The sequence below is a fragment of the Oncorhynchus tshawytscha genome, linkage group LG10 (assembly GCF_018296145.1).
Source record: "Oncorhynchus tshawytscha isolate Ot180627B linkage group LG10, Otsh_v2.0, whole genome shotgun sequence".
In the NCBI taxonomy this organism is placed as follows: domain Eukaryota; kingdom Metazoa; phylum Chordata; class Actinopteri; order Salmoniformes; family Salmonidae; genus Oncorhynchus; species Oncorhynchus tshawytscha.
The window spans coordinates 65,802,324-65,817,804 of record NC_056438.1 but is presented as its reverse complement, the minus strand read 5'-3'; the positions used below and the strand labels follow the sequence as shown (position 1 = coordinate 65,817,804).

Genomic DNA, 15,481 nt, shown 5'->3' with positions numbered 1-15,481 from the left:
CTAGGGCTTTACAATGATGGTGAAAATGTGAGGGCATGCATTTCCATTGTTAGAGCGGTCACTCGACTATTTTGTCAATATAATAAGCAACGTTTGAGCCATGGATAACTGCCTACATAAAGCGTGTCTGAAGTGGGCGTGTCAACAGAAATGGGAGGCTCAACAGTGGGTGTATGGAACTGTGCAGATTTGTTGTCACGCAAGACTATTTTGCATGGCTCTTCTCCAGGTATGCCGACAGTGGCGGACGAACATCTCGGCCCAGGGTATGCTGACTTCCTGCTCTTGTTCTGGGAAGAGTGGAGGCTGATACACATGGAGCACTCGAAAGGGGAGAGTCCCGTGGTCGAACAGGGAAGAGTGTCCAGTCGTACTCCACCCAGACCAGTTGTCGGCTCCAGGTAGTGGGGTTGGTTGAGACGAGGCATATTAAACTTGTTTCCAGAGCTTGGTTCCCTCGCTCCGACTGGCCGTTGGATTGGGGATGGAATCCGGAGGACAGGCTGGCCGACGACCCAATAAGGGTGCAGAACGCCTTCCAGAACCGAGACGAGAACTGAGGACCCCGGACGGAGACCATGTCCACCGGGAGTCCATAGATCCGGAAGACATGCTGCACCATGAGCTGGGGTGTCTCTTTGGCAGAGAGTAGTTTGGGGAGAGGAATGAAATGGGCAGCCTTGGAAAACCAATCCACTACCGTCAGAATGACAGTGTTGCCATCAGACGGAGGGAGCCCAGTGACAAAGTCCAGGGAAATATGGGACCAGGGACGTTGAGGGACAGGTAGTGGGTGAAGAAGGCCAGACGGAGCTTGCCGCAATGTCTTATTCTGAGCACAAACAGTGCATGCGGCGTCAAAGGCAGAGGCGTCAGGAACCATGGGCCACCAGAAATGTTGTCGGAGGAAGGCCAGGTTTCGACGGGAACCCGGATGACAGGTAAGCCTGGAGGAATGAGCCCATTCCATACCTGGGACTGGACTGAATTAGGATGAACAACCGGTTAGCCGGGCCCCCCCCAGGGTCAGGCTGGGAACGTTGTGCCTTACAGACCAGGGTCTCAATACCCCAGCCCACTGAAGCCACAAGGCATGAGGTAGGGAGGATGGTGTCGGGGTCAGAGGGTGTGGCAGCAGAACTGTATAGGCGAGAGAGGGCGTCAGGTTTGACATTCTTGGACCCTGGGCGGTAGGAAATGGTGACGTTGAATCTGGTGAATAACAGAGCCCACCGGGCCTGCCTGGAGTTAAGGCGCTTGGCTGTGCGGAGATGTTCCAAATTCTTATTGTCGGTCCAAACCAAAAATGGATGTTCTGCTCCTTCCAGCCAGTGCCTCCACTCTTCCAGTGCCATCTTGGCCACCAGGAGTTCTCGGTCACCTACGTTGTAGCTTCTTTCTGCAGAATTGAGACAATAGGACAGGAAGGCACAGGGATGGAGCTTTTGGTCCTGGGCAGACCGATGGGACAGGATAGCCCCCACTCCAACATCAGAAGCACGAGGATTGGATGGACGAGGATTGGGGCTGTAGTGAACCGATGCTTCAGGTCCACAAAGGCTCTGTCAACAGCTGGGGACCATGTGAACGGCACCTTGGGAGAGGTGAGTGCAGAGAAGGGGGCCGCCAGGGTGCTGTAGCCTTGAATGAAACGGCGGTAGAAATTGGCAAACCCCAGGAAAAGTTGCAGCTGCACCCTGGATGTAGGTTGGGGGCGATCCACTACTGCTTTCACCTTTTCATGGTCCATCTGGACATTTCCTTCAGCGATGACATATCCCAGAAAGGAGATTGTAGAACGGTGGAACTCGCACTTCTCCGCTTTCACAAATAACTAGTTCTCCAGGAGGCACTGAAGGACTTGTCGAACATGGAGGACGTGTTCTTGGGCAAAATGGGGGGAAAAAACAGGACATCGTCGAGGTAGACGAACACAAAACGATTTAACATGTCCTGGAACACATTGTTTACCGGGGCCTGGAAGACACCTGGTGAGACCAAAAGGCATGACCAGGTACTCATTATGTCTACTGGCAGTGTTTAAAGCTGCCTTCCACTCATCTCCTTTACGTATACAAACCAGGTGGTAGGCATTCCCGAAGGTCCAGCTTGGAAAAGATGTTAGCCCCCTGGAGAGGTTCGAAAACTGAGGAGAGGAGTGGTAGGGGGGTAACGATTCTTTATAGTTATGTCATTAAGACCCAGGTAGTCAATGCACAGACGCAGGGTCTTGTCCTTGCCAACAAAGAAAAACCCTGTGCTGGCAGGGGATGCAGAAGAATGGATGCTTCCAGCAGCCAGAGAGTTCTCAATATACTGCTCCATGGCCTTGGTCTCTGGGCCGGATAGGGAATATAGCCGACCACAGGGCAGTTTGGTGCCTGGAAGAAGGTTAATGGCACAATTGTAGGGACAATGCAGGGGAAGAAGTAGCCCGTGTCTTGCTGAAGATCTCCAGGAGGTGATGGTAGTCTGCAGGAATGGCAGAGAAATGCAAGACTTTACTTAAGCCCTGAGGAGGACGCTTTAGGGAAGGCTACGTCGCTTTAAGGCAATGGGAATTAAAGAATGGACTAAAACTCAGGCTTAAACTCGTGGTCCAATCAATAACGGGTTTGTGTTTTTGGAACCAGGAAAATCCCAAAACAGGAACATGGAGGGGGGGATAATAATAATACATAAATAAATGAAAGCTTTATTGACTCAATGTGAAACCCGCAGATTAACGGGAACAGTGCTGTGGGTAACTCTTCCAATGGAGCGACCATCCAGTGCTCTAGCGTCCATGGGAACAGAGAGGAGTTGAGTGGGGATACCTAATTCAGAAACTAGGGTAGCATCCATAAAGCTCTCATCTGCCCCAGAGTGACTTAGACTGTTCTCCCCACAGGAGTATCACACAAAAAAAGGAGTGCGGATGATGGGAATTAGAGAATTCTTGTACTTACTTAAATAGGTCTCTTAACAGGGCAGGTGGCTATATAATGTCCCGCAGCCAAACAGTACAGACAACAGTTGGAGCTCACACTGTGAGAACATTCCCTAGGTGACAATTTAGCTCTGCCCAGTTGCATAGGCTCAGGAGTAACCGACTCATCCGTCGCCGGTGATTCTCGAGGGAACTCGGGTGGCTTTGGCGCTTCTCGGAAATGCACACTTAGGGGATTTCTGGATTCCTTCGGAGGTGAGCAAGCAGAAGCGGATGGACGAATGTTCTTGAGACCTGACCTCCTCTCACGCTTGCATTCTCGTAGACATCCATCAATCCTAATCGTGAGGGCGATGAGGGAATTGAGGTCCAATGGTAACTCCCGAGCTGCGAGCTTGTCCTTTATTTCCTCGGGCAGTCCGTGAAAGAAGGTATCGAACAGAGCCTACGAATTCCAGGCACTCAATGTGCGAACATATACTGTGTAGTCTGTCACACTACGGGAGCTCTGATGTACATTCAGTCGTTTTTGGGCCGCCTCTCTCCCGAGCACCGGAGAATCGAATACCTTCCTCACCTCCGCCATGAAATCTTCCAAGTTATGGCAAACGGCGGATTGTTGTTCCCAAACCCCAGGAGAGCGCCCTTCTGGACATTAGCATAATTAGATATGCTATCTTCGATCAATCCAAAGGGAATGAATATGGCTGAAGCTCAAAAATGAGGGAGCACTGGGAAAGAAACGCCAGGCAGGTTCCAGGATCGCCAGAATATCGGTCCGGAGGAGGTAGGCGGGGTTCTCGGAGAGCCGGGGTAGGCTGAACAAACCCACCACTAGTAGGGAAGTTACTTAGTGGCTGGGCGGTCTCAGATGTGGAATGCTGTCTGCGAGCTAATTCACGGAATTGCTCAGTTAATGCCTTGAACCCCTGGACGTGGCGTTCCGCCAGAGATTGGAACCCCTCCATCAGGTTCTGAAGTAGCTCCTCCTGTTTCTCAATGGTAGCTCCCTGCAGGGAGACAGCGTGACGGAGCTGGTCCAAGTCTGCTGGGTCTGTCATGGCCAGTTCGTACGATAACGACACATTGGAGGCAGATGGTTTGAGTTCTGATATTTATTATAATCCAAGGCGTAGGCAAAAGGCAGGTCAGGACAGGCAAGAGTTCATAACCTGTCCAAAACGGTACAATGCCACAGGCAGGTTCGAGGTCAGGGGCAGGCAAAATGGTCAGGCAGGCGAGAACAGAGTCAGGACAGGCAAAGGTCAGACCCAGGAGGACGAGAAAAACAGAGACTGGGGAAAACCAGGAGCTAGTAGAAAAATGCTGGTTGACTTGGCAAACAAGACGAACTGGCACAGACAGAAAACACAGGTATAAATACACAGGGATAATGGGGAAGATGGGCGACACCTGGATGGGGGTGGAGACAAGTACAGGTGAAACAGAACAGGATGTGACAATATGTTCCACTAAAATACTAAATAAGTCATTGCTAACCAGAATAATGTCATACATCGATACAAATGAATGATTCGATCTAGTTGACTGATAAAGTGGTCGCTGTCATCTCTGCTTCTTTCGCGGTGCAAAGAGGTTTAGGGGCAACAAAAAAATGACGTTTAGGAGAAAATGCAATAACAAAACAAACAACAAACAGAAAGCTTTTCTGTGCAAAATGTCCAAATGATATCAGTTTTACCAGTTGTAAGAAAATACAAACCTGTGAAAACGACCCAAAATCATGTTTTTGATAAGATCTCAGTTCCGCTTGGATGCATGCATATTTTATGTGGTTGAAATAACTCGGCGGTTGAAATAGGCTACTATCAGCTTTTATTACTCAGATAAAGATAGCACCTCTACAGACAGACTTGAGCATTTGCATTCTCTCAAGTTGCTGAAAGAAATAAATCATATTTCTCCACTCTTGTTCCCAAGTAAAACATTTGGTGTATCATTTTATCCTGCTGCAAGAAATGTTTATTTCCGCAGGAGGTAATATTAAGGCTATGTGAGAGGTTATAGACCTACAGTGTCCAGATTTCAGTTTCTATTTAACCCGTCCGAAAATTAGCCTACAGTTCCCTTGACGTGGCATAGGTCTATTTGAAAGTCCGTTCGGTGACTCGAAATGTTATAGTGCCTCACAACCATCACGTAGGCTATAACAACCTGGTTTGAGTTCTGATATTTACTATAATCCAAGGCGTAGGCAAAAGGCAAGTCAGGACAGGCATCCTTTTACCACTACACCAAATCTTTCCAAAACATTACTTTTCTGGCCCTCCCTTCTCTTTTTTTTCAACTCGACATTTCGCAAGTTAACTTGTTCTGCCCGTTCCCAAAAGCATTTGGCGATAAGCGTGCTGGCTATTTGGCACGCCATAGTTTGGTCCTAATGCCACATAGCCTAAAATAATGAAATAAAAAACGAATAGATAGAAATGGCACAAGAATGATACATTTCTGGAGGTATTGTTTCTCTTTATTCAACCCGAACTTTATCCAGACAATATTTCATAACCCTAAACCCACCCTCCCCGCTGGGACTGCGGTTTACGAGTCAACCCGCTGTTGATCTACCCTCTTGTTTTGCAACGCACACTTTCTGACACACTCCCAAGTATGCAGTTCCCATACTTCCAAGCTTTGGCTATAAAGGCCCAGACTTCTGTAGAGGCAGATTGTTCCTATGGCACTAAACCTTGTATTTAGCCTATAATATAACTATAATACCATACAATTGGCATTTATCCTACAATCAATACACTAGATATCATTGCGACTAATTAAAACACAGGTCCTTATAGAACACTAAAATCTGATAAAATCTACGTTTCAAGAAAATTACACTTTCTTCGCGTGCACACGTGACATCATTCAATAAGGTCATGCGCACATCTGCGCAGGTTTATTGCGGTATCTCTCTATTTGTTTGCAACTTCAGAGAGTTCAGAAATCAGTTTATCAGAGAATGCGTTCTATTTCTGGCGGCTACGTCGACATAATGAGACAGTGAACTGGAACGTGTCCAATTGCGTAAAATAACTACATTTGGATTGACAGTTGATGAAAGTAACGAGGAACAATGGAACAGGTAATGAAATTCGAGATGATCTATTGCTGCCCCTATTGATCTGTTTGCATATCTGTTGGTTGTTGTTATCTTTGCTCTTTGCAAGGTCAACTCGCGATTTATCCGAAACTGATTGCAGTTGGTTTTCTGTCTGCACAACAAACAGTATTTTAGTATACTATGAAACAACTGAGTTGTACATGTTATCTGTTGTACCATCCATGAACAACTGGTGCCTTATAATAATTATCCTTGTGTTATCCATATAATTAGTTGAATGCACACACTGTTATATGCTGAGGTAGAAACGATTATTACTTTCAAACAATTGTAGCCTGTTTTTAAGCATTGTTAACTAATCACTATAGTGATCTCATTGATCCTAGGAGGGACCAATCAATGTCAAAGCTCTGAGGGCCAAGTTTCAGGAGGAAGCCAGAGCCCAGGCTCAAGCCCGGGACCAACACCGACCTGCCATTGCTGAGAAGCCCAGACGGCTCCCATCCACTGTTCCTGGGGAGCAGGAACAAACCTGTCATCCCCAGGATGGAGCCCTGATGAGCTCCATCCACTCGGCTGTGGAGAACAAACCTGTCATCCCCAGGGTCATCTTCAGGGATGGGACCAGGGTGTCTGGGGGCAAATGGCCTGTCTCCTTCCCTGCACTTGTACTGCAAGCCATCCCACCAAAACCACCAACACCACCACACCAGAACCGTCTCCACAATGGTGGAAGGGACTGCACAGCGACAGCCAAGAAGTCCTTCAAAGACCGCCACTTGCCTCTCGTACTGCCTGGCCTGCCTTTGAAGGAGCAGAAAACCCATTTGCCACCTCATAAAGAGGTCCCGCCTCCAACAAAATGCAAGAAAAAGGGTTTGCTGCTCCACCACCCCTTCAAGTCAACCAAAGTCTCCAAGGTTGGTGGCGAACCTGCAGACGAGCCTGCGTATGCTGGTTTGACCACCATCAGACATTCAGGAGCTCCAGTAGAGGGGCTTGTGATGGACAGGAATAAGGCTGAAGATAGGCTGCCACTCCAGATGGAACATTCTAGCACAGAGTGCTCAACCTCCAGCCCAGACATCACCATCACCACTCTGTTAGAAGGCCCAGGTGAAGACTTATCCTCTATGGTTAGTGCGACCCAGTTCTTCAGCACGTTGGAGAAAGGCAAGAAACGGTTCTCACCTAAGCACCTGTTGGTGTACGCCAGGCCCAAGAGCCTGCGTTCCAATGGGGTCCATCTCTCAGACCATAGCTCTACCATGGACAAGGGAGTTCATCTGCCCTCTACAGATTATGAGAGTCATGCCCCAGAACATGACCTTCCAGCCCCTTTGCCTGTCTGTCTCCCGCACCTCCCTTGTGTTTCAGCTCTGCCGTTCAAGATGAATGACTCTTCCCGCAGTAAGTCATCTCAGATTCAGAACAATTTTGTGATGTGGTCATTTTGTATGGTCATTCTCATGTTCTGCTACAATAGTGTTAGAGTTAATGAGGTATGATTGCATAGTTGAGATACAATTGCTCTCTTCATTTTCTTAGGACTAGAGACTGCATCAGAGAAACAGTTTGGCCGGGATAGAGCAGAGCTTCTGCTTGTAAAATCTGATGGACTTCCCCCTCCTCATCCAGCCAGGAAACTTCTACCTGACCGGGGGTCTCTGGGACCTTTGCCGATGAAACCTCCAAGACCTCCAAGGGTAGATCTCAGATGTTACCACCCAACCACAGAACATCACAGAGGTACTTTCACTTCTATTTTCGACCAGTTGTGGTCAATTCCACTGTAAGTGACACTGACTCAGATTTTTCACTTTAAACTTAAAGAATGTATGTTGATGTAATGCAATTTACTTCAAAGATCATTTGATGTGTGCTGTTTACTGAGCTCAAGTCAAATGTCTGTTTTGTTGTTTTGCTTGCAGAGTTGACTTCAGCGGTTGAACCTGAGACATGTGAGGATCCACACTCTGAGCCTCCATCCATTGCTAATCCTGAACTGGTTGTTCCAGAGTTTCCAGACATTGAGTTGAATTCAGAACTGGAAACTGCAGAAGGCAATGCATTTGACCTTGCAGCTCTAGAACTAGAAGCTACAGAATTTGGAACCCCTGAATATCCAGTAGATCTAGACTTGGGGGTTCCAGATTTTCTATCCCCTGAATGCGAGTTACCATCTTGTGAACCTCCAAAAATTCCCAGCTTTGACCAACGAGCCCTGACCCTCAGCAGTCATCATGATCTAGTTCTTTCAGAGTTCTTGGCTCAAACGTGGGAGTTTCCAGCTTCAGTTCTAAAACCTCAAGTTGTTTCTGAGCTATCTACTGAAATGGTGCCTGTTGAACCCTCATTCACAGAGGACACTGACCATGACTCCGCTTCGGTTGAATTTCCTCATTCAGGACTAACGTTGAGGTGAACTGCTTGAAAACTATCTTATTTTTGCTAAATACTATAGTCTGCTGAAGTGTCTCACCAGGGATTGTGTGGGGACAGAAACTACTGAGTATTTGGTATAGTGAACTTAAGTTTAGCTCTGGGAAGTCTGTTACTCCTTTACACCTAACCTCTGAAATGTCCTCTCTTCTAGTGTCTGTCAACAGGAGAACTATTATGAAACCTGTGATAATGTGTATGAAGTTGTTGAGAACACTGTCAGTCAAAACTCACACAAACGTAAAGGCCCACCAAAGAGTAAGACACTACATATATTTAATTTAATTGAGAGCCCATATCATTATACCAGTATCTATAACATTTAGCCATTTTTTTTGATGAGCTATTTACCTTTTGTCAAAGCCTACTCTAATTCAAAGAGGGTGTGTTTATGATTTGTTCCAAACGTTATGTTTTTCAAATTCTCTTCTAGATCCTTATGGGGACCCCCATCCAGTGGTAAGTGACACAATTTTACTGCAGAGTTTATTTCGGTAACTGAATGGTTGGTGCTGTTGTGTATAAAAAAATGATTCTTTGTTTTCTGTTTGTATGTGAAGAAGGAGGAGCCTCGAATGCACATATGGCCCCGGAATCCATGGTATGTCGGCTCTAAACGATGGCCCAATTATTCAAATATTGTAGTTGTTGCACAGACAAATTAACCATAAGTAAGCCCAAAAAGATTGTATTTGAAAATACCAATTTCATACCTTAGTTACATTGATACACAATGACTCATCTCTTTTTATTTGTGGGTAATACTTGGGAACAAATTTCCTTCACAATAATTTTAGCTGAATTCCTGGTGATTTAAAAAAAAAAAAAAATTATATTATCTTTTTTGTGTGAGTTTACTTAACTTTGGGGGCTAAATCGCTAGTGGGTTGATTTTTGCCAAATCGCTAGCGGGCCTGTTGCTGACCCCTGGTGTACATCCCCTCCATATGTATTTGGACAGTGAAGAAACCTTTTTTGGGGGGGCTCTATACTCCAGCATTTAAAACATACACATGTTTTAAATGCTGCAGCTAACCGATCGCTGCAGCTGTACATAGTCCATCTGTAAATAGCCCACCCAATCTACCTACCTCATCCCCATATTGTTTTTATTTACTTTTCTGCTCTTTTGCACACCAGTATCACTACTTACACACCATCATCTGCTCATCTATCACTCCAGTGTTAATCTGCTAAATTGTATTACTTCTCTACTATGGCCTATTTATTGCCACACCACCTCATGCCATTTGCACACACTCTATATAGACTTTCTTTTTTTCTATTGTGTTATTGACTGTACGCTTGTTTATTCCATGTAACTCTGTTGTTTCTGTCGCACTGCTTTGCTTTATCTTGACCAGGTCGCAGTTGTAAATGAGAACTTGTTCTCAACTAGCTTACCTGGTTAAGTAAAGGTGAATTATTATTTTTTTAAATATGGATCATGAGTAAGTTGTGAAAAGGTTATGGAGGCACAAAGATCATAACGCTCATAAAATACTAAACTCTCCTAAACTCCCCTCCCCATAATTGGTAATGGTTAGAGGTTAGCATGATTTGTTGTAACCTTCTCACACATCAGACATTATTCATGATTTTTCTTAATTTAGGAGTGTTTAGAATCATCCCATCTACTCACTTGTAAAGAAAGTTGTTCGTCATCGCCGTTCAGTTACTATTGGGCAAAATATAACACAACCAAAACAAACTGAAAATGCATCAATGAGTTTGTAGTCACAAACTTGATGTAATATTGGTCCAAACATTAAACCTTTGACTACTTTAATACCATATAAGTGAATTTGTACAAATACTTATGACACCTTCAAATGGGGGAACTAGATACATAAAGTGCTTTAATTTCGAAATGGTAAAACAGATGTATGAAAACACCCTCAAATAAAAGGTGACATTCTGTACTGTCGCCTCATAGGAAACTTCATCTAAAAGTATAGAGCCACATTAAAATGTTGGCTTCACTGTCCAAATGCATATAGAGGAGAGTGTACATCATGTGCACAGGTGTGTTTGTCATCTCATGTCTTACTGTTGCTTCAATTAAAGGGATTCATCAATACCTCTAATATTTGGTTCCACTTCATAGCATGTTGTCAGTTAGATTCATGTTAATAGAATAATTATATATTGTTCTCAGTAAGGAAAAACAGAGCCCTGAGAACCACGAGGACAAAGATCAGAGGAAGAGGGCGAAGCACCGTCTCGAAAAGGAGAAGAAAGAGCAAAAGGAGAGAGAGAAAAAGGAGAATGAAATGAAGAAAAAATTCAAAGTAATTCTGAGCTTGTCACATGTAGCCTTAATGAGAAATTATCTTACTAGCTATCAGTTTAAAAGTTGCTGTGTCATGGGTATCAGGCTCATAGGTCAGTCTTGTTTTGGTATTTTGAGGGTCCAGCTTTATTTTCCCATAGATCAACACGTTGACAAACAATATTTCAACAAGCTTTCTACCATGTTGACCTAAAATGTTCCAGGATAATAGCATTCAAATTTGCATTCCAACTACTCAATTGTGAAATTTGAACTTTTGGATCCAATATCGCACCCATTAACGTTCCCAAAACGCTCCACACCAAACAAAGTTTGCCAAACTATGGCTGTGGTTACTGTGTAACGTCTGTGTTCAGGTGACTGGCCAGGAGGAGGCGATGTACCATGCCAGGGTGACAGTGGCCAGTAAAGTGCGTAAGAATGACCTGCCAGTGAAGAGTGGTGACACGGTTAGCATCATCCGAACCACCAACTGCCCCAAAGGAAAATGGCTGGCCCGTGACGCCAACCACAAATGTGAGTTTGTTAATGTTGTATTATTGTTCTTTAATGGCCTTGTGTGGGTGGGGGGGGGGGTCAGAAAGAGTCTCTGAGTAGGAGTTCTGATTTTAAAAAATAAAAAAGAATACAAAAATGAGGGAATGCTGATATAACATTAGGATTAGTTTTTCCCTTAAGATCATCAGAGTAGATGCTTTTTGAATATGTCACAGGTCAGGAAAAACTCTGGCTAAACTGTGGCCCAAGTTATTATCAGGCTTCAGTTCTTCACTGCTCTGTTGCTGAGTGTTTTTCCCTGTTTGATTGTTGACTTTTCCAGATGGCTATATCTCTGTAATGAATGTGGAGCTGAATATCAAAGAGATGCTGGAGCTCGGGAAGAAGGCTCAGGCTGCTGGCCGAGGAGGCACAGAGGGAGATACCATCAGCATGGGGAGCAGGTACACAACAGAATGCAACAGTCTATTGTTCAGTACTGTACATCAATTCCAAACATATTTTGTTGTACAGAGAAATATTCACTGTTCTTAAGAATAAAAAATGGAATGCAAAATGAAAATTTAAGCATGTTGCCATAATCAGGGTATTTATATATTTTATTTACTCACTCCCTTTGGTTCCGTGCCCTTCCTATTCTGTCTCCATTATATTTTACAGATCATCTAATCATCATCCCATGCAACACAGCAGCTGTAAGTCATCTTCAACATGCTTACAGCCAGTTCTGTGTAAAAACTGCATGATTGATAATCAACTGACATTGATAAAGTATCGTCTGAGGCACCTTGAAAAATCTGCCTACATCTACAGAGGCTTGGAGTTCTGCAGAAGCACACCTGATTGATATAACCCAGAGTATTTTTATCAGTTGGCTTTATGATAGTAAAGGAATTCCATGCATTTTAGGCAGCAGGCCTGCAGTGTGGTGTTGTGCCAAAGCCCTTCCCATAGGCTGAAAAACCACCATAGCCAATCATGCTCTCTCTCTCAGTCACAGATGACGATGAGGAGTGGACATTAGACGAAGAGACCCTGTCCCCCTACATGGAGAACCGGTAAGACTTTCTACACTGTTCTGGAAGCAGTCAAGCAATCCCATTTGTATTTATAAAGCCCTTTTTTTAATTGTCAAGTGCTTAACAGCAGTGGTTCTTCATTGGTTTTGCCTCGGGACCCAAGTGTGTGTTTTATATATATATATATAATATATATATATACACACACACACACACACACACACACACAACATTTTTGTCAAAATGCAATCTGGAAAACAATTGACTACAAATATGGCATTCAATGTAGCAATTAAATGGCCAGAGAAGAACATTTCCACCTTTTTTTCATTGTCAATAATTCCATTTTGCCCATATTCTTGTAAAAAAATGTTAGTAAGCTCACTTGTTTGACTACAAAATCAACCAAATCCATTAAATAGTGCTGCTAATAACTTTTATATTGAAAATACTGTGATTTGAAGAAACCTTTCTCAGAGATTTAAATGACTTTCTACCTGGTCTTAGTCATTTTAAATTCAGACAAGTATTTTATTCATCCCCCCCCCCAAAAAAAAATTCACACACTAAAAGAACTGCTGTAGGGCCTGCCGAGTGGCTCAGTGGTCTAAGGCACTGCATCGTAGTGTTAGCTGTACCACTAGAGATCCTGGTTCCAGTCCAGGCTCTGTCGCAGCCGGCCGCGACTGGAAGACCCATGGGGTGGCGCACAATTTGCCCAGCATCGTCCGTGTTAGGGGAGGGTTTGGCCGGCAAGGATGTTCCTGTCCCATCGCACATTAGCAACTCCTGTGGCGGGTCGGGCGCAATGCACGCTGTAGCGGTCGCCAGGTGTACAGTGTTTACTCCGACACATTGGTGTGGCTGGCTTCGGGGTTAAGCAGGCGTCGTCAAGAAGCAGTGCGGCTTGGCTGGTTTGTTTCGGAGGACGCACGGCTCTCAACCTTTGCCTCTCCCAAGTCCGTACGGGAGTTGCAGCGATGGGACAAGACTGTAACTACCAACTGGATACCACAAAATTGGGGAGGGAAAAAACCCCCACCAGCGACCCCACCAGTTAAATCGCTGCTTTACAGTTCACGTTTGATTCGGCTCAACCATGTTATCTCCACAGAATTTCTGTATAGATAATTGATGAAAAACTTTTGAAGACTGCAATGTACTGTGTATATAAATTAAATAATTTGTTTGTTTTTCTAGGAAAAGCTGAGCGAAGGACTGATATATTTAATCTGTTTTCTTATGTATTCTTTAGCGTTCACAATCGGACTGTCTCAATGCCTGATATGCGTGAGTAGGATTTTATATGGTGTATATATCTTTGACGTTATAGATTCGATTTTTGTTTCAGACGTCTGGATTAGAGAGAGTATACCTGCGGTCTCAGGTCTTCATTCTACTGCCCATATACTTATGGCAGACCATTTCAATCACGCCTTCAAAGACCACCATAAAATGACCCTCTCCCCCCATTTCTACTACCCCCTTCACCCTCTTCATCCCTCTCTCTCTCCTGTCCCCTCTCACTGGCAGTCTGCAGCCATGCTAGTGCCCACCACACCCTTAGTGATGGCAGCATAGAGGACCCCCACACACAGTAAGGCTCTACTTTGTCTTTACTGTGATGCCAAATTCAAATGTTATTTATGCAGCCTTTTCTACCACAATGTATCACAAAGTTCCTTAACTTAGTAGTTAACGGTTTCTGTCTTCAGAACCAGACATGAGGCTCTTCAGAAGTTAGCCATCTTCTTTCAGAACAACAAAGCTGGCATCAGTGACACAGCAGAAGACCGAGTGCCAACCCCTACAAAGTACAGTATTTACAAATTGCATTACAAATCCTCACTGCCATCTTTCTATTCCATTATTCTAATTTAAAACTCTTTCGCTTTGTCTTCTGAAGTGCTGAAGCGCCAAGTAAGTAGCTGGATACTGACTTCTCTCTGGCTGGGTTTGCTATCGCCTCGCATGTCACTGTCATTGATTGTGGTGAGTTTGAAAAGTAAACTCTCACTCCAGCCAATGTTTGTGCGACTTTCTGTTTATGTCCATCTGCAGGCTTCCTATGTGTTGTGGAGCCTCCATACTCGTAAGTGAAGATAGTGTGTGTGTGTATATTTCATGCATTATCCTCATTGGTCTTAATAGCCCTTGGGGTAGTAGTCTAGCTTGGACCAAAATGTATGTACCTGTTTTCTATGGCAGAGACCAGGAAGTGGTTTTTGCAGATTTTGAACTACTTCCCCCTCCAGTTCTATATGCAGATTTCCTGTGACAGGTCAGTATAGACTAACACTAATGGCACAGGGGTTTTCCCTGGTCAGATCATTATGGCCAGGAAAAACTGCACTGGTCCTAAATTCTGAGCATTAACAAACTCTTTCTCTGCTCTCTAGCTTCACTGACTGAGAGAACACAACAGTTTCTTCTCCCATGATTGGCTGAGTAACCTGACTGTTACTGATGCAGGCCAGGCAGCCAGCTGACCAACCCCACACATATCACTCTGCCTTGGGCCTGGAGAACATACCATGAACTCCAGATGAACCACAGTCATTATAGATGTATAAAACTAGCTCGATAAACCATTGTCATATCTCAGATCTGTAGGATTAAAAGCATAGAACTAAAATTAATAGAACTGTCTGTATTATATTTGAATGGGGCTGTCCATTCTATTTATATGCCTTTAATCATATCCAATTGCTGAAATCTGATAACTTTTGAAAACTGGGCCCTGAATATCAAGTAGCCTCTAGGGTATTTCCCAATGGGGGGGGGGGGTTGATTATTATTATTATTATTATTATTATTATTAGTGAAGTATGTTTGACCTGATGCCTTTATTTCTCTCCATCACATTTGTTTTGATAGTTGTGTGGCTGCTTAATGCTTTATCCATTGCATGTGTACTGTTATACAATTGTTTTTGTTCTTGTTGCCTTTGACTATGAACACAGTAAGTAATTCACTTATTTCTGTTCATTGATCATTTTGGCACTACTGAATGGGAAACGATGAAGTAGGTATTCAAGTCTGCACTTTCCATAACACAATGGTGAAATGGTGCATTGTTTTGGGTACAATGCCTTGGTCAAGAGTATGTATAATTATTTTTTGGCTCTTCACACTTGTTTTGGTCTGTTTGTTCAAAATATCTGATTTTGATGTCCAATGTATCACCTTTATGTAAAGCATCAAATAAATGGTCATATATT

The 15,481-nt window shown here is 44.1% G+C and overlaps 1 protein-coding gene across 2 annotated transcripts; it reads left to right on the top strand.

Annotated features, from left to right (window-relative positions):
- Positions 1–5,783: 5,783 nt before the first annotated feature.
- Positions 5,784–15,481, top strand: si:ch211-188c16.1 (uncharacterized protein LOC562677 homolog). Of its 2 annotated transcripts, XM_024435968.2 has the most exons (19): positions 5,785–6,029; positions 6,395–7,418; positions 7,557–7,757; positions 7,940–8,429; positions 8,605–8,708; positions 8,884–8,909; positions 9,011–9,051; positions 10,609–10,741; positions 11,100–11,259; positions 11,564–11,684; positions 11,902–11,936; positions 12,236–12,299; positions 13,516–13,550; positions 13,794–13,857; positions 13,976–14,074; positions 14,167–14,180; positions 14,322–14,352; positions 14,469–14,541; positions 14,660–15,481. In XM_024435968.2, exons 1-18 carry the CDS (start codon positions 6,021–6,023, stop codon positions 14,536–14,538), a joined length of 2,721 nt encoding a protein of 906 aa, XP_024291736.1. In that variant the 5' UTR covers positions 5,785–6,020; the 3' UTR covers positions 14,539–14,541; positions 14,660–15,481. The 2 variants fall into 2 exon arrangements, with proteins under 2 accessions (XP_042184792.1, XP_024291736.1); XM_042328858.1 differs by lacking the exon at positions 14,167–14,180 and having other exon boundaries at positions 5,784–6,029.